Genomic DNA, 21,655 nt, shown 5'->3' with positions numbered 1-21,655 from the left:
TATTTTGCCTTTTTCCCTTTAATAAGATCCTGCTGGTTTTTAATTTATTGGTATAACAATGCTCACCCAATTAAAGTCCAACCTTACCGGGTGTCTCCTCAAGCTAAAACTGCTGTAGAACGGGAGATCCAGGATATGCTACAGATGGGGGTAATCTGCCCCTCTGGCAGTGCATGGGCATCTCCAGTGGTTCCCAAACCAGATGGGGAGATACGTTTTTGCATGGACTACCGTAAGCTAAACGCTGTAACCCACCCAGACAACTATCCAATGCCACTCACAGATGAACTACTGGAGAAACTGGGACGGGCCCAGTTCATCTCTACCCTGGACTTAACCAAGGGGTACTGGCAGGTACCGCTAGATGAATCCGCCAAGGAAAGGTCAGCCTTCACCACACATCTCGGGCTGTAGGAATTTAATGTACTTCCTTTCGAGCTGCGGAATGCACCCGCCACCTTCCAAAGACTTGTAGATGGTCTCCTAGCAGGATTAGGAGAATATGCAGTCGCCTACCTTGACGATGTGGCCATATTTTCGGATTCCTGGGCAGACCACCTGGAACATCTACAAAAAGTCCTTGAGTGCATAAGGGAGGCAGGACTAACTGTTAAGGCTAAGAAGTGTCAAATAGGCCTAAACAGAGTGACTTACCTTGGACACCAGGTGGGTCAAGGAACTATCAGCCCCCTACAGGCCAAAGTGGATGCTATCCAAAAGTGGCCTGTCCCAAAGTCAAAGAAACAGGTCCAATCCTTCTTAGGCTTGGCTGGATATTACAGGCGATTTGTACCGCAATACAGCCGAATCGCCGTCCCACTGACAGACCTAACCAAAAAGAAACAGCCAAATGCCATTCAGTGGACCGAAGAGTGTCAGAAGGCCTTTAACCAGCTTAAAGCGACACTCATGTCTGACCCTGTACTAAGGGCCCCAGACTTTGACAAACCATTCCTAGTAACCACAGATGCGTCCGAGCGTGGTGTGGGAGCAGTTTTAATGCAGGAAGGACCTGATCAAGAATTCCACCCTGTAGTGTTTCTCAGCAAGAAGCTGTGTGAGAGGGAAAGCCACTGGTCAGTCACTGAAAAAGAATGTTACTCCATTGTCTACGCTCTGGAAAAGCTACGCCCATATGTTTGGGGACGTCGTTTCCACCTGCAAACCGACCATGCTGCTCTACAGTGGCTTCATACCGCCACGGGAAATAACAAAAAACTAATTCGGTGGAGTTTAGCTCTCCAAGATTTTGATTTCGAGATCCAACACATCTCAGGAGCTTCTAATAAAATGGCTGATAAAATAGTTTGTACCTTGGGGAAGTTTTAACCTAAGCTGGTAAAAATAAGCTTAGGGGGTTTTTCATGCAGGTCCCCACATCTGTACCCTAGAGTTCAGAATGGGGAAGGAACCTTGACAGTGATACTGTCATAAATATAAAGAAAAAGGGTAGCATAAAATCCCTCCTTGGCAGCTGTACTGAATCGCTTTATAAGCTTAGGGGGTCTTTCATGTGGGTCCCCACATCTGTATCCCAGAGTTCAGAGTGGGGAGGGGAACTATGACTGATACAAATAATCTTTTCATCTTCCTGAGGCTTAGCACGGTGGTTAGCGAGCATGTGTGTCTGTTCGCAGTTTGTCTCAACAGGAACGGTTCCTGGGGATTGCGCCTGGCCAGAGAGAGAACAGCCCGGCTCTTTGAGCTCTCTCCCCCACACTCCAGTGGGCTCATGACAGACCCGTTCTTCCCCAGGGCAGAGACACCAGTGCGGAGCCCGGCCCTTTATAGGCAGAGATCAGAGAAAAGCCCAGTGAGTGCAGTGCCCTTCCCCTCGACCACATCACCCCCTGGTGGGCAGAGTTTTCCCTCATTCTGGGGGAGCCCCTCCCCGGCAGGCAGAGGGAAAGACAGGAAGGATGACCGAAAAACAGACACACTCACCTTGTCCTCAGCTCATTAGTCCTTGTGGGGAGGGGCGCTCACAGCCCTGGTGGGAGGATGCAGCTGCTGCCTCAGTTTCCCTCCTCGGTTGGGAGGAGCCATTCACTCGAGGACCTAAGTTTACAAAATAAAAGTTTCCCTTCTGGGAGCTGGTGTATTATTATACAAATATTTATGTACACACATGTATAGACACACAAACATCTATGCTAGCACGTTCCAGCCATCCCCTCCTGTCTGCGGCGTCTCTTCACGCTCCCCCAGCGCTCAGCAGGGCCTGCACAACAGCCCGTCTCCCTGTACAGCAGAGTTCATGCGTCCTTGCCCCAGGCTGCAGGGTTCACATCGGCCCCTTCACCGCATGGCTGCAGGGGCCACAGCACCTCCCGAAGGCAGAGGTTGGGAGGAACCATTCACATGAGGACTTAAGTTTACAAAATAAAAGTTTTCCTTTTGGGAGCTGGTGTATTATTATACAAGTATCTATGTACACACACACACAAACACGTCTATGCTAGCACCTTCCACCCATCCCCTCCTGTCCGTGGCGTCTCTTCACGCTCCCCCAGCGCTCAGCAGGGCCTGTACAACAGCCCCTCTCGCTGTACAGCAGAGTTCATGCGTCCTTTCGCCAGGCTGCAGGGTTCACACCGGCCCCTTCACCACATGGCTGTAGGGGCCACAGCACCTCCCGATGGCCCCAGCTGGTCCATAGGCCTCTAGCCACAGCCCGGGCCAGGCTCCTGCCCTGGGCGTCTGACAGGAGGGACACAGCAGGCTGGGCTGCTCCCCTTCTGATTTCCAAGTCAGAAGATTCCTTCTCTGTGCCAGAGAGCGAGCTGGGGTATGCTGGCTAATCAGCACCCTCACCCCAGTCCCCAAATGGCCCAATGGGTGCCAGAGGCTCCAAGTGGAGGAGCTATATGCTGTCCTTCAGCGAGCGTCTCTCTTCCTTGCTGCTGGGGCTGTCTCCCTTCGCCAGCCCCATCCAGTTCCCCAGTCACTGACAGCTTGGGACAGCCCCGTGAAAAGGACAAGGCCCCGCCTCATCCAGGTCACCGTCACTTTGCTCTGCCTTCTGGTTTCTCCGCTGGTTTGCTGCAGATCCAGTGTCCCTCCCTGGAGCAGTCTGAACTGGCAATTTCTCCATTGTCTGCAAAAGCACATAGGCCTCCTCCATCTATCGTAAACCTGCAACAGCAACAAATAATAATAAAAAACCCTGTGCAACTATTCGAGCAGCTGTGACGTTGCACTCCATATGTTTTATGGAAATATGCTTATGAGGGTGAATATGATGGAATATATTTTATGCAAAAGGTGTCTTGTAAGGTATCATAACAAAGGTTATAACCTACTGAATATATTCCTCCTATATGTATGCACGTATCATGGTTGTATCTGAAGCTAGAAATATGAAGTATTACTCTGAGGTCCTATTATCATTATGCAAAGTGTGGGACATTAATGGTGGTTTAGAATCTTGATGGCTCCCATTGACGAGGACAATTGGTGGTAAATGGTTTATTTACCTGCAAACCTTCCTGTGGATGTGTGGGCCAACCCAGGAACAATGGAGACTAGGGGCCTTACAGTGATGTGACCACGTCACATGGTAATGGAGCCCATCTTAATCCTTGTACTTTTCCATTGATGAGGTGGGGATGGGGACAAGCACAGACAAAAGATTCCCACCTTGTGCCAAAGCTATAAAAGTGGGTGGAGCAGGAGAAAGGGGGTGGCCAGTCATGAGAAAACCCCTGCTTATCAACTTAGATGTCTGCTGGAACTAACAAGGACTGTACCAGGGAAAAGGATTGGGCCCAGACTAGGAAGGACTCTAGTCTGTGAAAGAAGCTTATTGGAACATCTTTGAGGGTGAGATATTACCTGTCATCAGTCTCTTAATGTATTAGGCTTAGACTTGCATGTTTTGTTTTATTTTGCTTGGTAACTTATTTTGTTTTCTCTGTTATTACTTGAAACCACTTAAATCCTACTTTTTATACTTAATAAAATCACTTTTCTTTATTAATGAACCCAGAGTAAGTGATTAATACCTGGGGGGGGGCGGGGGCAAACAACAGTGCATATCACTCTGTCAGTGATATAGAGGGCGGACAATTTATGAGTTTACCCTGCATAAGCTTTATACAGAGTAAAATGGATTCATTTGGGGTTTGGATCCCATTGGGAGCTGGGTGTCTGGGTGCTGGAGACAGGTGACCTGCTGAGCTGTTTTCAGTTAAAGTCTGAAATTTTGGGGGCATGGACCAGGCCTGGGTCTGTATTGCAGCAGTTAGCGTGTCTGGCTCAACAAGGCAGGGTTCTGGAGTCCCAGGCTGGCAGGGAAAATAGGCTCACAGGTAATTTCAGCACATCAGGTGACAGTCCCAAGGGGATCATAGCTTCAACTAGCAGTGAAAATCCAGCCTCAAGCAATTCACCCCCGGTCACCCAGGCACTGAACCCCCATTTCGCATGTCACAGCCCCAGGCCTCAACCACACGGCCACTCTGCTGTTTTAAATGCGAGCTGCAACATTTATGGAGTTAACAGAACTGAAATGGACCCACCAGTTGCTGAATTCAGTGTCACTGGCCCACATCCAGGGTTGGTTCGGTTCCCTCCGGAGGCCGATCCAGTGGTCAAAGGGTCCTCTATAGTGCATCAGAAAATCCTTTGTTAAAAATGTAAAAACAAATACATGTTACACATCTCCGTCTCTGGGATCTCTACAACCTTCACTGGATTCTCTGGGCTGCTACTCAGGGTGCTGGGCAGGTGGTCCAGGCTGGGAATTCTACACCAACAAATGACATCCCAAACTCAGAGGCAGCACCCATCCGCTCCGTGAGATATGGGTTGGTCAGCCCACGCAGGGACATCGGGCTCAGACTAGTCTAGTGTATTTCAAAGCGCTGGCTGAAGATTTTTCATCAATATTTCTGTGACAGAAAATGTGTTTCCTATAAAGTTGAATTTTTCCTACGTTTAATTTTGATTTCCTTGAAAAGTTTCTATTTTCCATTGAGTGATGGTTTTGTTTCGGGTCAGTTCGACATTTTTCTGTAGCCAGCTGAGTTACCAAGGTGCCTCATGGGAGTTATAGTTTGCGCCTCAGACCTCCATTCTCTGCTATGGGTTGGGTTCCCCCAGACTAAGTCTCCTATAATGCACCTTGGTTTCCCCATTGGCTGAGCCACTGCTAGGCATCATGGGAGATATAGTCCAACCTGGAATCTCAGCACACAGAAGGGGACAGAAGGCACCCAAACGACCACCCCCATGGGGAACCACAGGTGCTGTTCAATGTTGAACCATGCGAAAGCAAAATGTTTTGATTTGGTTTGACAAATCAAACTGCTTTGATATATGAATGATGAAAGAAATTGGTTTGATCAAATGTGGAAACCACATATTCTGACACATTTCTGGAACTGAATGCAAAGTAAAAAGTTTGTGAATTTCAACTTCTTGTCCTGACTCATGATAGAGACAAATGTGAAAATATCAGAATTTTCCATCTATATTCTGATTTTGCAGCCACCTGGCTCAGCTTCTCAGCTGCATTCCAGACCTTCAGCACTCCTGCCTTCTTACCAAATCCCGTGATTTTACTGAGAGTCTCATGCTGTTTGGTGTTTTTCTTAACACCCCAGCTCTTGGAGTCAGGTGATTACAAGAGACACTCGTCTTTCATAAGGTTCTAGCCCTCATGGTTGCCGAAAAAAAACTTGTAAATGTGATCCCTAAAAGCTACGACACCAGGAAACAAATTGAAAGCCTTGAAAGCTGTTATTTTAAAGTCAATCTCATGGTTTTGGGGGTCCCAATCCATGATTTTTGAACACTTGGGTTGGCAATGCTGCTCCTGTCACATTAAAGGGGCAGGAAAGCAACTGGATTCCCCTGCTGTAAATTCCCCTGGAGCAGAGGGTCGGCGTATTAGCCCCGCACTGCTCCAACTCAATCTCTGGTGAACAGGGAGGATGGAGAGTGGGTGGAGCACTCTGTACTCTGGCTATTCTGGGATGTGAGAAGTTGCCCTTAATTCAAGCAGCATCTGGGGCCCTGACAGCCCCAGGGCAAACCCAGCAGAAAGCCGCCTTTGCCACCCCCACCCTGTGCAGCCCAGAATCTGGGGCTCACCATTTCCTGCTGAGTGTCAATCACGGCCAGGGAGGCACCGAGTGCAGAGCAGTTGTTCTGGCTGTCGGTCCAGTTTCCTGCAGCCTGTGAGAAATAGTAACACTTCCCCAGGTACCCGAGCCAGCCGTCTGGGCAGGCAGGACCAGCTGAACACGGCTCAGATTTCTTTGCTGGAGATGAGAAAGTAACAGGGTGAGAGATCTGCCCGTCTCCCTCTGTAGCCACGGCAACAAGTCCCAGAGTGACACCACACCATGGAACACCGCACACCCTCCGCACCATGGGAAGCTGAGCTTGTGCCTAGACACGTTCCCCTTTACAACAGGGAGAGACCAGCGCCCTCCACCAGCTCCCCACAGCGACACCAGCTGTGAATTTGGAGTCTCCTTTCCAACCCTGCTCTCCTTTGCTGGGGTCCCCATTTGGCCCCATGCAGGCACAGACCGTGACGCTGTATGAAATATGTGGAACACTTAGTGATATTATTGATACCAGTATTATCAAATGGCAAACGAGCTGGCCAGATAGGCCATGTGAGGTAGCTGCGAAAATGTTATGATTTGCCAAGTACGATAACCTTGTTTATATGTTTGTATCACTTTTGTGTTACGAGTTCTAGATGTGTAGGGTATATCTGTATTTCCAAACTTGTGCTTTGTTTCTGGGGGACACCCCCAGACAGACTGGCATCAGCACTGCCTCGCCTGCTCAATGGCCCATCAAGGGTCCTCAGCTGTACAATGAACCCATGGAAAGGAGACAGGGGCTACACCTTATGAGTCAGCAAGACATGTAGGGGCAGGCTGACGGACAGAGAGCTTGAAGGCTTTTCCATGTCCTGTGCTGTGAAGCTTGTGTTTGGGACACAGGAAGTACCAGCCACATAGCAAAAGAACCTAAAGGGCAGCTGCACCTTCTCCATTTTGTTTTCAGTCCTGCTTCTTACCTCTGGAGGAACTTTTCTGCAAACTGAAGCTCTGAACAAAGGACTGAGTGGCCCATCCAAGCTGTGGATGTGTTCCAGGGGGACTTTCAAGCCAGCAAACACCAATGCAGCTAAGAATCTGATCTGTGGACTTTGAAGTCTCTGTATCTACCTGACTGCTTGACCATTTCACAACTCTCTTCTTGTTCTTTCTTTTATAATGAGCCTTTAGTTTTAGGTGCTAAAGGATTGACTGGAAACATGGCATTTTGGGGAAGATCCAACCTAATACTGACCTGGTAATGTGGCTGGCTCACTGGGGTCAGAAGACCATTTTGTATAGTGAGCAGAGTTTTTAAATATATTCTCACTGTAGTGGACCCACTGAATCCATTCCCTGAGGAGGAGCAGGGTGGCTTTCAGGAAGGCTTGGATCCTCATTCCTGTGAAGCCGACCAGCTCTGCAAGAGTCTGGACTTTGAGGGAGTGGAGGGGGGTGGGGGTGGCTTTATTAGACAGGAAAGGCGAGTGTAGACCCAGTGCTCAGAAGTGCTGTGCGTGATATACCAATATAAAGTCAAACTATTAAACAGGGACACATGCATCTCTGGGGGCAGAGGATCTGGGATTTCTGTGAGTAGCCGATGTTTGGGGTGGATGTCCCAGGGGAATGCTGCAAAGGGATGCAGGGACTGGGGTGCAGCTATTGTTAACCTGCAAGAAAAAGCCAGGGCTGGCCTAGCCTGGAGGAGAGGACTTATGAGGCTGAAAGGCTGGTGGGTTTAGGGAGCTGACAGCCAGCCAGGTGCAGGTACGGCTCCCTCCCACTGCAGGCAGGGGGGTAAGACGGTGACTCACTGCCCTGGGTAACCAGGTGTCTTCAGGTGACACAGCAGAGTTACCCAACAGCCAGTGGGACAATGGGGGTGGCGGAAACCCCATAGAAACGCTACGGGCTCAGCAGAGTCTGATGTGACTGTTGAAGCAGGGATGGGCTGTGGGGGAAGGGGGGGGATTGTGACGTTTCCGGGCGCTGAGTGTAAGGTGCAGGGACGGGGTCAGTGCGGGCTCCACACTCACGTGACACGGCGAGGAGGACGATTAGGATGATGAGGATGATGCTCAGTAGGAGATTGAGAACCACACTCGGAACTGCCCAGCGATGTGTCCATGTTCCCGAACCTGTAATAGAAAGAGCCAGTGATCCTCAGGCAGGGAGGGTGGGGCCCTACGCTGACTAACTGCATCCGCTGGAGCTCCTTTAAAAAAAAAAACGGGGCATATTCTGCAAATAGAGAGAGACATTTAGAGGGAATGAAGTGAAAATGTTCATTCCAACTTGGGGGCGGGGGAAGGAGAGTCCTTTCAACTTTTATAGCGGGGGGGGATTGAAAAAATGTGGGTTTCAATTTGAGGTTTTCAGTGAATTCCCGGCCCCTTGAAAATATTTCCAGTGAAAGTATATATTTAAAAAGGGAGAGAACGGGGGCAGGAGACTCTGACATCATAAATCAAAAATTGATTCTTCTCGTTATTTTCTAACACAAAACTCCCCTCCCCCCAAAATTTGTCCATCCGGAATGAAGACTGGCATTGTTTCCATTTGAAACCCTGAAAACTTCTGAACAAAACAATTGTGGAAAAAAATTCTTGTTCAAAAAAGCATTTTCCATCCAGAAGACGTTGATGGACAGTTGACCAGCCTGTCTAGCACTGATGGAGGAGGTGGGGTGACTACGCAGGGATTGAGCAAGGACCTCTGGAAAGAAAGACACAGCCTGCTCCTGCCTGGGCTAAAGGCCGGGGTATCTTGAAGGCCGTAGCTGATCAAGGCGCGCACGGAGTTAACGCGGGGTGGAAAGGAGAAGTGTAAGAAGATCCCAAAGAGGCAGCTGTACCTGCAGGGCACATTGCGTGGCTCTCTCCACCCTGTGGGGCGATGGTCACAGGAGTTGTTCTGTTTTGTGTCACTGGGGTTTCCTGGGAACCCAGGTCTGGCTCTGGCCCTGTTGTCTCAGCAGGAGACGACTCGGCGCATCTCTTCTGTCTCCGAAAGACTCACGGACTCCAAAACGGGAGACTTGTTCATCTGAAATGCCTTTCTGCAGCCACCAGTAACTAAGGCCTGTTCACAGTGGGCTGGAGGTGCTGGCAGAGCCCTTCGTAAGGACAGATTCAAAACAGCTCACACGATTACAGCTCAAGCGCGGTTTGGCTACGTGCGGTGATCAGGAAAAACACTTTTCAAACATAATTTGATTGTGAGTTTTCCCGAATACCCTGACCAGCCAGACGGTGTCTGGGCTGCGTTCGAATGAACTGTTTCAAAGCTTTCCTTGACACTGCTCTTATCCCCAGGGTGAAACAAGCCTTAGCAGGCACTGGCCAAATCAACTCCAGGTCACTGAATCGTCCGTGTCCCGTCCTGTGGGGTCTGATCTCAAGGATTTACCTGTGGAGAGAATTGTCGGGTTACTCTCGCTGGCTTGTGTCGGGGTTTTATCTGTCCAGCCACAGCCCTGCACAGCAGGGGCAGTTAGAACGGACAGTGCTCGGACTACCTGGGTTTCTCTACAGGGATTTGCATCTGAAGGATCCCAAAGCACTTGACAAACACACGGAGACGCGCTGGATTGGGGTCAGTTCCATGTAGAGAGTGTGGGGCCAGATCCCGGGCTGGTGGGAATTGGGGCAGCTCCATTGAAATCACGGACCCTAGATCCCCAGTTGGTGAAATTAGCCATCGCACCACTGCAGTCAATGGGGTAAGATCCTCAGCTCTGATGGGTCATGTCTGTTTCTGCAGACACACCTGAATTGGCAGGAATGTATTTGCTTCCCCTAATGCAAATAGTTTACAGGAAGTCCTAATGGTTCAATTTGAGAGCCTGGAATTTTGCACGCGGGGGGGCAGTTCCCTCTCTCTGCCCTTGCGGGATGCCCCAGGAAGTCCCTGCACCCCTGGCAGGACAAAGACTGGGAGAGCAGCAGACACAGATTCCCAGCTGAGCCCTGTGACAGCAGCAGAGCAGATCTGAGGGGAGCGACTCCAACAGCAGTCAGCACCAGCGGGGGACAGGACACCCCTGTACTGGACAGCGATGGAATCACCTGCCCCCAGAGAGAGATTCTTCCCTCACCCCCATTGGTTAGAAGCTGGGGCTTGTATCTTGCCACTTAGAGCCCTTCCCGCTCCAGGGTATTTTGTAATATTAACAGTTATTACTCTGGATGGTCCCATTATCCCTGTAAACGCCTAAGAGCTTGGCAGGATTCAGAAAAGAAGATCAATCAATGAGACCTTGTGGCAGTGAGTTCCACAGGCTAGCTGTGCCTTGCGTGAAAACGTAGCCCCTTGATCAGATCTGAATTTGCCGCCTTTTCGAGGCAGAGGGGGAAATGGTTCAGATCCAGCTTTTGGGGGAACAGAACGAGAGCTCTTGCAAAAGAGACTTGACAGCATCTGCCCCCTAGTGGGAATGAAATGCCATTTCAATCAAGCAATAAACAAACAGCTGCATCAAGGAACCAATAAAACACAGCTAAACAAACAGCCCCCCCCTCTCACAGCTCCTCTAGGCTATTAGCAGAGCGGTGGGGTCATGGGGGATGGGGGAAATAGCTACCTCAGCCAGCTGGGCATTGCCCCATAGTGCCATTGTGGGTCATAAAATGCTACAAGGGCAGGAATCCGGGAGACAGAAAATGCAGCTGGTTCCCCGGTTAGAGTCTCCTGGGCTCGTACAGGGATTCGGATTCTCCCCAGCCCAGCACCTTGTAACCTCTCTGCCACCTGCCTAAAGCTGTCCCCAGCCCCCTCCTACGTCACACAAGGAAAGGAGCTGCCCACCCTCCTCACAGCACCCATCTGCCCTAGGGGCCATTTCTCCCCCGCTGCTCACAGGATCCAGGCTCAAGAGACCGTGGTGAATTTCCTTTGCAAACCACACAACAGACGAACACAGCGAACACACACACAGGCTGGGGCAGCCGTTTAAATAAACAGTAACTAGAATCCAGCCAACACTCTCCGGTGTCTCTGTGGATCTGCTCTGGCAGGGAGAGAAGCAGCAGCTGCCGCCCGGGCCGGTGTTTGCAGGGGGGACCCCATCTGCCGGGACAGACAGCGCCAGAGCAACAGGGCAGGAGCCCAGAGAGCGAATCCGGCAGCTCCGGGCAGCAGGCGGCCCCAGCAAACGCCTCTAAGGGAGGCAGCACCAAGGCTCGGACCCCAGGGCAAAACCCTGCGGGCTCTGCTGTGGGACGGAGAGATCAGACCCCACCTGGCTTTGCAGGGCAGACACATCCCAGGCTGTTCATTACGGCAAGCCCAGGGGCATCATTGCCCCCAGCGCATCCTGCCCCATATGTAAGCGGGGGAATGCTCCCGCGACTGTGGGGAACTTTCCTGGCTTCTGCACGACCCCGGTTAAATGGGCTAGTGGAAGGATCTGACTCCTCGCTCCCACTTCCTTTATCCAGAGGCCTCCCTGCCCTTGAGGACTCCCCTTCCACCCTCCTGGCTGGCAGAATCCTTGTCACCCCAACAAGGCTGGGCCCAGGATTCCTGGGGGGGCTCGACCCCCAACCCTGCTGTGGTCACCTAGGACAGGGGCTAGGGTGTCCCCACTCGGGGGTACTCTCTCTGCACTGAGCACTTCCCTGACCCACTGATCATTACATACAATTGAAAGCAAATGCAATTTATTTAATCAGCAATTAATTTAAAAAAGAATAAGGAAAAATGAGAGAGGTTAAAGGAAAACATTACCCCGCTCTGTGGCAGGGAACATCACAAACAGTGTCTCTGGAACGTCAGCTTTCAGAATGCTAGCCATGTTGGTGTGTATCAGGAAAAACAATGAGGAGTCCTTGTGGCACCTTACAGACGAACACATTTATTTGGACCGAAGCTAGAACCCACTTCATCAGATGCATGGAGTGGAAAATACAGGAGCGGGTATAAATGCATGAAAAGATGGGAGTTCCCTTACCAAGTGTGAGGTTAGTCTAAGGAGACTATTCAATTGACAGCAGGATCCCAAGGGAGGGAAAATAAAGAACTGGAATTAATTTGCAAACTGGACACCATCAGATTAGGCCTGAATAGAGACTGGGAGTGCTTGGGTCATACTAATTTCCCCCCGCTGTTAGTGACACCTTCTCGTCAACTGCCTGAAATGGGCCACTCTCATTACCACTTCAGAAGTTATTCTCCCTCCCTTGGGATCCTGCTGGTAACTGAATGGTCTCCTTAGACTGACCTCACACGTGGTAAGGCAACTCCCATCCTTTCATGCGTTTATACCCGCTCCTGTATTTTCCACTCCCTGCATCTGATGAAGTGGGTTCTGGCCCACGGAAGCTTCGGCCCAAATAAACGTCTCCGTCTCTGAGGGGCCACAAGGACTCCTCCTCAGGGCGGTTCACGGGCTGCTCCTGGCAGGTCCCAGGCCTCCTCCTCCGGCCCGGCCGCGCTGCAGGGACGCTGCGGGTTGGAGACTCGCTCTGGGGGCGGCCACGCACCGCGGCCTCTGGGCGGTGGGACCCGCTCCCCGGCATCAGCCCCCGTCGGGTTCAGATCCCCGCCCAGCCTGGCCCGCAGGGACCCTTGGCTGGGGGCGTCTGGGGAGCTCGCCCTTGGCTGGCCCCAGCCGCTCCCCGCACCCGGCTCCAGACCCCTCCGGCTCCCGCCCCTGTTCTCGCTCCGGGCTCCCCTCGGCCTCGGCCCCGGCCCGGCGGCGGCTGCTGCCCCCGGCCCCCTGCGCTGCGTCTCTGGCCCCGGCCCTGCCTCGCCCAGGGGGAGTCCCGCTCACACGGAGGACGGGACCCATCCTGGCCTCCTGACTCCCTGATTGGCCTGACGCTGTGTCAATCAGGCTGACCTGGGGCCACGGCCTCTTCCCATTGGTCCTGGGAACTGTCACTCTCAGGGTTGTGGCTTCCCAGTGCTAGTGAGGGGACAAGAGTCGCCTGCCCCACAGGAACCGCCTGCCCCCAGCCCCGCACAGACCCGCGGGGGAACGAGCGGGGGGCGGGGGGGCGACACTGGGATCGCAGGGACAGAGCCGGGGAGACAGGACGGAGCCAGCCCGGTGCCCCGCCCCCCCCGCAGATAAACCCCGCCCCCCCGTCCGCTCGCAGCTCTCTGCTCAACCGCGCGGCAGCCCCCGGCAGGACAGACAGCGCGGAAAGGGTTAATTCCGCCCCCAGCGGGTTTGCGGGCTGGGACACGCAGAGCTCCAGCCCCGGCCTGCTCCGGCCCTTTGCCCAGCGGGCGGGGGGTTATTACCGGCCCCGCCGCTCCCCCCGCTCGGGCCCGCGAAGCGGGAACAAGAAAGAAACTGGGCCCGAGACAAACCAAACCGTGGCCTGCTACGGCTTCAGCCACAGGCCCCAGGAAGCCAGACTCTGCCCCCCACGGGATCCCGGCCAAGAGACTCTGCGGGGCCAGTAGCAGGGGCCTCGCTCAGGGTTGCCAACTTTCTGATGCAGGGGTGGGCACACTTTTGGCCCGAGAGCAGGGGTGCAAGTAAATTAGAGGACTTACCAGTACGGCAGAGTCCCGAGCACGGGGCGTGGCCTCAGCCGGAAGAGGCAGGGCCTTAACTCCCCGGGCCCTTTACATCTTGATTTCAAGGGCCAGGGCTCCAGCTGCGGTCCTGGCGGCTGGGGGCCCGGGACCCTTTAAATCACCCCCGAGCTGCCAGCTGCAGAGGTGCCCGGGAGCCCAGGGGCCCTTTAAATCACCCCCGAGCTGCCAGCTGCAGAGGTGCCCGGGAGCCCCGGGACCCTTTAAATCACCCCCGAGCTGCCAGCTGCAGAGGTTCCCGGGAGCCCCGGGGCCCTATAAATCACCCCCGAGCTGCCAGCTGCAGAGGTGCCCGGGAGCCCCGGGGCCCTTTAAATCACCCCCGAGCTGCCAGCTGCAGAGGTGCCCGGGAGCCCCGGGGCCCTTTAAATCACCCCCGAGCTGCCAGCTGCAGAGGTGCCCGGGAGCCCCGGGACCCTTTAAATCACCCCCGAGCTGCCAGCTGCAGAGGTTCCCGGGAGCCCCGGGGCCCTATAAATCACCCCCGAGCTGCCAGCTGCAGAGGTGCCCGGGAGCCCCGGGGCCCTTTAAATCACCCCCGAGCTGCCAGCTGCAGAGGTGCCCGGGAGCCCCGGGGCCCTTTAAATCACCCCCGAGCTGCCAGCTGCAGAGGTGCCCGGGAGCCCCGGGGCCCTTTAAATCACCCCCGAGCTGCCAGCTGCAGAGGTGCCCGGGAGCCCCGGGGCCCTATAAATCACCCCCGAGCTGCCAGCTGCAGAGGCGGCTGGGAGCCCCGGGGCTCTGGTGGGGATTTAAAGGTGCTCCTTGCTCAGAAGTAGCTGGGGCTGTCCAGCCTTGGAGGTGGGCTCCCGGGTGAGATGGCCCCCAGGTCTGATTCAGTGTGGCCATCCCCATGCAGCCTGTTTTGGGGGGGGGGGGGGTGTTTTGATGGTGAGAATGGGTGGAAACACGATCTGGGTTTGCAAAGAAGCCTAAAGGATTTAGGCACCTAGTTCCCAGTGATTTTCAATCCCGGACACTTTTTCAGACCGTGTCCCTTTGGGGCTTCTCCCAAGCCCATGGGAGGCAGTGGCAGTGGGGCTGAATGAGCTTTGGGGCAGCCCCTCTGTCTCTGCAGGACTCTCCTGGCGCTTTTACCCAGCAACTCCCGGAACATTGACCAGTCGCCCCCACTGCCACCGATGCTGCTTTGCAGTTTCTCACTTGGTGTCCGAGAAGGGACGGACCCCGGCAGCCCCGGGGAGCGACGGAGCTGGGAGCAGAGATACAGCGACACCCCCTGGGAGCTCAGACCCCAGCACAGCAGAATGCAGCTCCAGCCTGCAGCGTTTCCGATCCCAGCTGAGCCACCGGCCTGACCCGGCCCAGACCTGGGTTTTGTTCCCACATCTGCTGGGGGACCTTGCACAAGGCACTTTGCCTTTGTGTTCCTATTCCCTCCCCAGCCGATGATTTGCCTTGTCCATTTACGGGGCGATTTTCAGGAGCCCTTTAGGAATTTAGGAGCACCACCTTCCCGCTGACGTGAAATACCCTCCCTGTGTGACTCTGGGCAAGTGCTCTGGGCCTCAGTTTCCCCATCTATAAAATGGAGATTGTGCCTCCTTCGTCTAAGTAGATTGCAAGTTCTGTGAGGCAGGGACTGTCTCTCCCTGTGTGTCTGTGCAGCGCCCGGCACAACGGGGCCCTGATCTCAGCTGGGGCGGGGACTGTCTCTCCCTGTGTGTCTGTGCAGCGCCCGGCACAACGGGGCCCTGATCTCAGCTGGGGCAGGGACTGTCTCGCTGTGTCTGGGCACAGCTGGGCCTCTCGCCTCCACAGTCATAGATATAATACCAATAAGAGAAGGCTGGTCCAAGGGCCTACGGCCTAGCTGCAGCCTAGAATGTGTCTGTGCTGGGCTGTAAGGAGCCAGCTGGGCTCTGGGCAGAAGATGCCGTTTGCTGCTCTGTCCCTGTTTGTAACCTTGTTTACTTGGGCGGCAGGGGCAACACTGTGGTTTCTCTTTGTGTACAGGAGAGGAAGTAAAATGAGGACAGGAGCTGTTTTCACGCTAGACTGGGCAGTGAGGGGGCGATTCAACTTCAAAGGTCATCTAAGTCAATGGAAAGTTTTATTAACATTGCACTAGTAACCCAGCTGAGATCAGGGCCCCGTTGTGCCGAGCGCTGCACAGACACACAGCGAGAGACAGTCCCTGCCCCAGCTGCGATCAGGGCCCCGTTGTGCCAGGAGCTGTTCAGACCCACAGCGAGAGACAGTCCCTGCCCCAGCTGAGATCAGGGCCCCGTTGTGCCGGGCGCTGCACAGACCCACAGGGAGAGACAGTCCCTGCCCCAGCTGAGATCAGGGCCCCGTTGTGCCGGGCGCTGCACAGACACACAGCGAGAGACAGTCCCTGCCCCAGCTGAGATCAGGGCCCCGTTGTGCCAGGAGCTGTTCAGACCCACAGCGAGAGACAGTCCCTGCCCCAGCTGAGATCAGGGCCCCGTGGTGCCGGGCGCTGCACAGACACCCAGCGAGAGTCAGTCCCTGCCCCAGCTGAGATCAGGGCCCCGTTGTGCCAGGCGCTGCCCAGACACACAGCGAGAGACAGTCCCTGCCCCAGCTGAGATCAGGGCCCCGTTGTGCCGGGCGCTGCCCAGACACACAGCGAGAGACAGTCCCTGCCCCAGCTGAGATCAGGGCCCCGTGGTGCCGGGCGCTGCACAGACACACAGCGAGAGACAGTCCCTGCCCCAGCTGAGATCAGGGCCCTGTTGTGCCGGGCGCTGCACAGACACACAGCGAGAGACAGTCCCTGCCCCAGCTGAGATCAGGGCCCCGTTGTGCCGGGCGCTGCACAGACACACAGCGAGAGACAGTCCCTGCCCCTCCAAGAGCTCAGAATCTCAGTAGACAAGACAGTCAAAGCAAATGAGTTGAAATTACTTGGCCAAGGTCATACGGCAGAGCTAAGTCTTGAATCCCAATTTCCTCCTCACGCTGCCTTTCCATTCATCACGCTGGGCACTCGACTGCACCACCGGCTGGGGAGTTGTAAGGGGATTGTTGTAATTTCAAATTTTGAAACATTTCCACTTGCTTCAAAATCTGGGGGCAGGGGGAAATGATCCTAGTGTCCCCCCAGCTTTTCATCAGCCGTGGACGTTTCCATACAACTGTCCTCAACACGTAATAGTGAGGAAATGTAGCTGGTGGATAAAATGGAGAAGGGACGTCCCCAAAATGTGTCTGGAAATGTTTCCCCCTGAAGGTCGTGTTCCCATCGCCAGGCTGACGTGTCAGACAGAGCTGGCCGTTCGCCGCAGGATGGTGGGACGGGGTGGGAGCTCCCAGGCATCCCGAGAGGAAGGCTGGCCACTGGTTTTGGTGCTAATCTGGGACTCAGGAGCTCTGGTTCCTGGTTCTGCCACTGATTCCCCGTGTGACCCTGGGTTGGTTCCTTAAGGCTGGAATTCCGCAGGGGTTTAGGTACCTAACACTGCAGCTAGGTGCCTAAAAACGACCCACTAGCTGCCTAACGCCTATTGAAGTCAATGGGAATTAGGCTCCTAGGGCCCAAGTTCTCAAATGTATTTAGGTGCCCAACAGCCAAGGGAGTTAGGTACTTAAATCCTGTTGAGGATCTAGGCCTAGGTTCTTCTGAAAACCCCACTCGGGGCCTCTCTGCAGCTTTAAGTGCCTAAACCCCTTGAATAGCAGGAGTTAACAGCCCTGTGCCCTGCCTCACAGGGTGGGGTTGGGAGGCGATATGTAGCAAAGACTCTGAGGTGTTCTGATACTGCTTTGATGGGGGCTGGATAACTCAGATGCAAAGATGAGGTGGGTTTTCAAAGAGGCTCAAGGGGTTTAGGCACCCAACTCCCACTGATTTTCAATCCCAAGCCACTCTTTTGGACTGTGGCCCTTTGGGGCTGTTCTGAAGCCCATGGGAGTCAGTGGAGATGGGGCTGAGTGGGCTTTGGGCCAGGCCCTGTGTCTCTGCCGGTGCTTTTCCCCAGCAACTCCCCATCACATTGACCCGCCACCTCACTCCCACCGATGCTGCTTTGCAGTTTCCCTCTTGGTGTCTGAGAAGGGACAGACCCCGGCAGCCCCTGGGAGCGACGGAGCCGGGAGCAGAGATACAGCGACACCCCCTGGGAGCGCAGACCCCAGCATGGCAGAATGCAGCGCCCGCCTGGAGCGTTTCCAATCCCAGCTGAGCCAACGTCTGTGCCCCCCGGCCCCGACCAGCCCAGCAGGTAACCCCAGCTCGTGTGTCTCTGAGCCGCCCTCCGCCCCGGGCACGGCCAGTGGAAACCCAGCTGCCTTCCCAGCCCGTGGGGATCCTGCAGGGCAGGGACACGCCGCCCGCTGCTGGCCGCACCGATCTAGCGCAGCCCTGCAGGTTCCCCTGGCCTTCTCACACTCCCCCACGCTGCCTGGGGGAGACCAGACAGAAAGCGACTGCAAAGCCGGGCTGAAGCCTGTTTTACCTGCTAGAGGCTGCATCCCCCACTGGGTCACCCAGCAGTGGACTCATAGAATCAGAGAACTGGACGGGACCTCGAGAGGTCATCTCGGCCAGTCCCCTACCCCCATGGCAGGACTAAGTCTTATCGAGACCATCCCTGACAGGTGTTTGTCCAACCTGCTCTTAACAACCTCCAATCCCTGTAAATCTAGAGCAGGGAACCGGGACTCCAGGGTGGGACCTGATCACCCAAGAGGGGCAAGTGTCTCCTGCTCGTTTTGCACACCTGCTGGAGGCTAAAATCGTTGCACATTGTTCCATGATGGGAGAGGAGGGGAAGCAGCTGGAAAGGCAACAAACCAAGTGGGCCTGTTAAAGTGTTAGGGGTGGATTCTGATCTCAGTCACGCTGGGATCCATCCAGACTGACCTCACTACAGTCAATGGAGTCAGGGATGGATTTGGATCTCAGGACCCCGGGATAAATCTGGAGTGACTCCACTCATGTCAGTGGAGTCAAGGCTGGATTTGGATCTCAGGACCCCGGGATAAATCTGGAGTGACTCCACTCATGTCAGTCAGGGCTGGATTTGGCTCTCAGACCCCACTGTAAATCCAGAGCAGCCCCACAGCAGCCGGTAGAGCTACATCAGTGTAAACCCAATGTGAGATCAGAACCTTTCTCAGATACTTTAAGGTACACCCTCTACTGAGCTATGTTCTGCTACATTCCCCTCCAGCTGCTTGTAAGTTACACTGCTTAGCAAACTCCTTGAAAGGGCTAGAATTTGCCAGCTACTATTTAACGTAACATCATTCACTGCCTGTTTACAGGGACATGGCTGTCCTCACACACAGCAGCAGGGACAGAGGTGCCAGGGGCAGAAGGTAGGGGCTGAAATGTAGCCCTTTGTCCTCCGCTTGGAGTGTAGATGGAGTTTGTACAGCACCTTGCGCAATGGGGCCCTGGTTTGTGCTTGGTGCTGCTCTGGGCTACAGCCATAGAAATAATACAGACTAGTTAGGTTTGATTCCAGTGGAGATAGGGTGGTATTAATGCCACGCCCCCAGGTGCAGTGCTCCCATCTCTCCTAGTCCCTCCCCACCCAGCTGTTACACAGCTGCTGAAGCAGGGCCTGGAGGGGATGGAGGGGCACTTCTCTCTGCCGGACGTCCCTGCAGGGCTGCATTAGACAAGGGCACTCTCCAGCCCTGCGTGTGCGAGGTGGACAGTACCCAGGGATGGGAGACAATATTTATTCCTAAGTGATTCCTTGAAAGAGACGAGATCCCTGTGCAGTTGTCAGTGACTTTGTAAAATATTTTACAGAAATTACACTGAGTGATTTCTACCGCAGGGAGGTTATTTTGTCAGATCTTTTCTCAGTCATCGGCTTTCTGATTAGACTGTAGGTTCCCGTGGAGATAAAACATCTGTATGGCTTCCTGATATGACCAACACCTGTGTCCCTCCGTGAGTTTCTGGTTATTTTGAGTTCAGTTTTGAATATGTATCTATTTGGGTTCTTGCTTTCTGCACCTGTTTAAGTTTGGAGAGTATCCAGAAATCACTGCAAGGCTTAAATGCCACATTGTGTATTAGTCACTTTACAACTCAGTCTTTATTCCAAGAGAACATGCTTCATTTAGGTCTATTATAGTATTATGATGATGTATTTTATGGAAGCAGCTTGTTGCCCCAAATAAGATCAGGGCCCCATTGTGCCAGGTACTGCACAGACCCACAGCGAGAGACAGTCCCTGCCCCAGCTGAGATCAGGGCCCCGTTGTGCCGGGCGCTGCACAGACACACAGGGAGAGACAGGCCCTGCCCCAGCTGAGATCAGGGCCCCATTACACTGGGAGCTGCACAGGACCACAATAAGAGACAGTCCCTGCCCCTAAATGTTTGCAATTTAAGGTCCTTATAAAAGCCCAGTAAAGCGAAGAGAACTCCAGGTTGATTTCAATGGGCTTTGGATCAGGCCCTAAATTGACAAGGGAGAGGTCAGGTGGCAGGTGTGTAGATTGAGGAACTGAGACACAGAAAGATGGCTTGACGTGTCCAAGGTAAACCCCAAATAAATCCATTTTACTCTGTATAAAGCTTATACAGGGAAAACTCATAAGTGTTCTCCCTCTTTAACACAGAAAGAGAAATATGCACAGCCTTTTGCCCCCACAGGTAACAATTACTTCCACTGGGTTTATTAATAAACAAAAGTGATTTTATTAAGTATAAAAGTAGGATTCAAGTGGTTTCAAGTAATAACAGACAGAACAAAGTAAGTCACAAAGCAAAATAAAACAAAACACGCAAGTCTAAGCCTAATACATTGAGAAAGTGATGACAGGTAATATTTCACCCTCTGAGATGTTCCAATAAGCTTCTTTCACAGACTAGACTCCTTCCTAGTCTGGGCCCAGTCCTTGGTACAGTCCTTGTTAGTTCCAGCAGATAAGTTCCAGTTCCAGGTGGTAAGCAGGGGTTTTCTCATGACCGGCCGCCCCCTTTTTCCTGCTCCACTCCCTTTTATTGCTTTTGCACAAGGCGGAAGCCTTTTGTCTGTGCTTGGCCCCCACCCCTTTCTCTCAATGGAAAGGTACAAGGTTTAAGATGGATTCCAGTATCATGTGACATGGTCACATGTCTATGTGAGACCTCATGAACAGGAGTGCTGGAAGCTCCTTAGAACTGGCGGGGGGGACACTAGCACCCAGACCATGGACCCTCCCCCGCCCCGCCCCTCCCCCCAAAGCCAAGCCCATGTTCCACCCCTCCCCATGAGGCCCCACCCCTGTTCCACCCCTTCTCCAAAGGCCCTGCCTGCCGCTGGGTCCTTTTCCCGCCTTCCTCCCCTGTTGCTTGCCCTTAAGGCAGGAAAAAAACATAGCCCTCCCACTTTTACAAGTGATGGGGCCATGGCCCCCTGGTCCCCGCTCCCCGTCTTCTGGTGCCCCGATCATGCATCTCTTATGGAGGATGAGACAGAGCAGTTCTGTGGTCTGCTCCTGGGATTCGCCAGGTGCATTGGATGGTAGCTGGTGTCTCTATGAGCCCTGGCCCTGGCTCCCACCACGTCATCCCTCTCAGCCTGTCAAGGCGCACGCCTGGGACTCAGTGTGCAAGGCAGCCCAAGGACAAAGCTCACACAACATTATCCACGCAGGAAGCAGACACAGCTGTGGGATTCCGCCCTGTAGTGTGAAGAACTCTCCTGGCACCCAGGTCTCAGGGTTATGTCTGACGGGAACCATTTTCAACAACAAACACAACAGGGACACGAGACTGGTGTGAAAAATACAGCACGTTGGTGCTGAAAGGTGGTCACAAATGCAGACGAGACTTCTCACCTCAGCACAACTTAATCCGCTGCTCTGAAATGCATAAACCGCCCCAAACCACAAACTCGCTCTGCAGCTGGGCCTCATGTTTGAAAACTATATGCTCAGACACCACTTCCTGCCCTGCAAGCGAGTTTGCTCCTGGTACAGCTCTGCCTAACGTCTCACTGCCCAGCCCTGCTTCTCCCGCATTGAGTCCAGGGTCTGCAACACACCTCACCTCGTCTCCCCTTCAGACTCCCTCCTCCAGCCCTCGCCCCCTTCTCTGCCCAGGATCT

The 21,655-nt window shown here is 53.8% G+C and overlaps 2 protein-coding genes across 2 annotated transcripts in view; both read right to left on the bottom strand.

Annotated features, from left to right (window-relative positions):
- The window catches only part of LOC119567463 (C-type lectin domain family 2 member E-like), a 160,485-nt gene extending 147,741 nt beyond the window's left edge, over positions 1–12,744 (bottom strand). Inside the window, exon 1 of the mRNA XM_043529036.1 lies at positions 12,689–12,744. The gene's annotated coding sequence lies outside the window, so the exon portion shown is untranslated. The remainder of the gene's footprint in view (positions 1–12,688) is intronic.
- Positions 2,064–11,978, bottom strand: LOC114019602 (early activation antigen CD69). Its single transcript, XM_037913338.2, has 7 exons — positions 11,793–11,978; positions 8,920–9,473; positions 8,102–8,203; positions 6,097–6,266; positions 4,521–4,624; positions 2,633–3,135; positions 2,064–2,327 (listed from the first exon to the last, which is right to left on the bottom strand). The coding sequence occupies exons 2-6, from the start codon at positions 8,930–8,932 to the stop codon at positions 3,006–3,008; spliced, it is 519 nt and encodes a 172-aa protein (XP_037769266.2). The 5' UTR covers positions 8,933–9,473; positions 11,793–11,978; the 3' UTR covers positions 2,064–2,327; positions 2,633–3,005.
- Positions 12,745–21,655: the final 8,911 nt, after the last annotated feature.

This window comes from Chelonia mydas, chromosome 14 (assembly GCF_015237465.2).
Source record: "Chelonia mydas isolate rCheMyd1 chromosome 14, rCheMyd1.pri.v2, whole genome shotgun sequence".
Lineage (NCBI taxonomy): Eukaryota > Metazoa > Chordata > Testudines > Cheloniidae > Chelonia > Chelonia mydas.
Note: the sequence above shows the minus strand (reverse complement) of the source record. Positions and strands in the feature narration are given on the sequence as shown.

Coding starts and splice junctions, on each gene's coding strand:
- LOC114019602 (XM_037913338.2), bottom strand. Junction 4,625..6,096: donor TTGACACTCAGCAGGAAATG/GTGAGCCCCAGA, acceptor TTTTTAACAAAG/GATTTTCTGATGCACTATAG. Junction 3,136..4,520: donor GACACTGAATTCAGCAACTG/GTGGGTCCATTT, acceptor TTGCTGTTGCAG/GTTTACGATAGATGGAGGAG.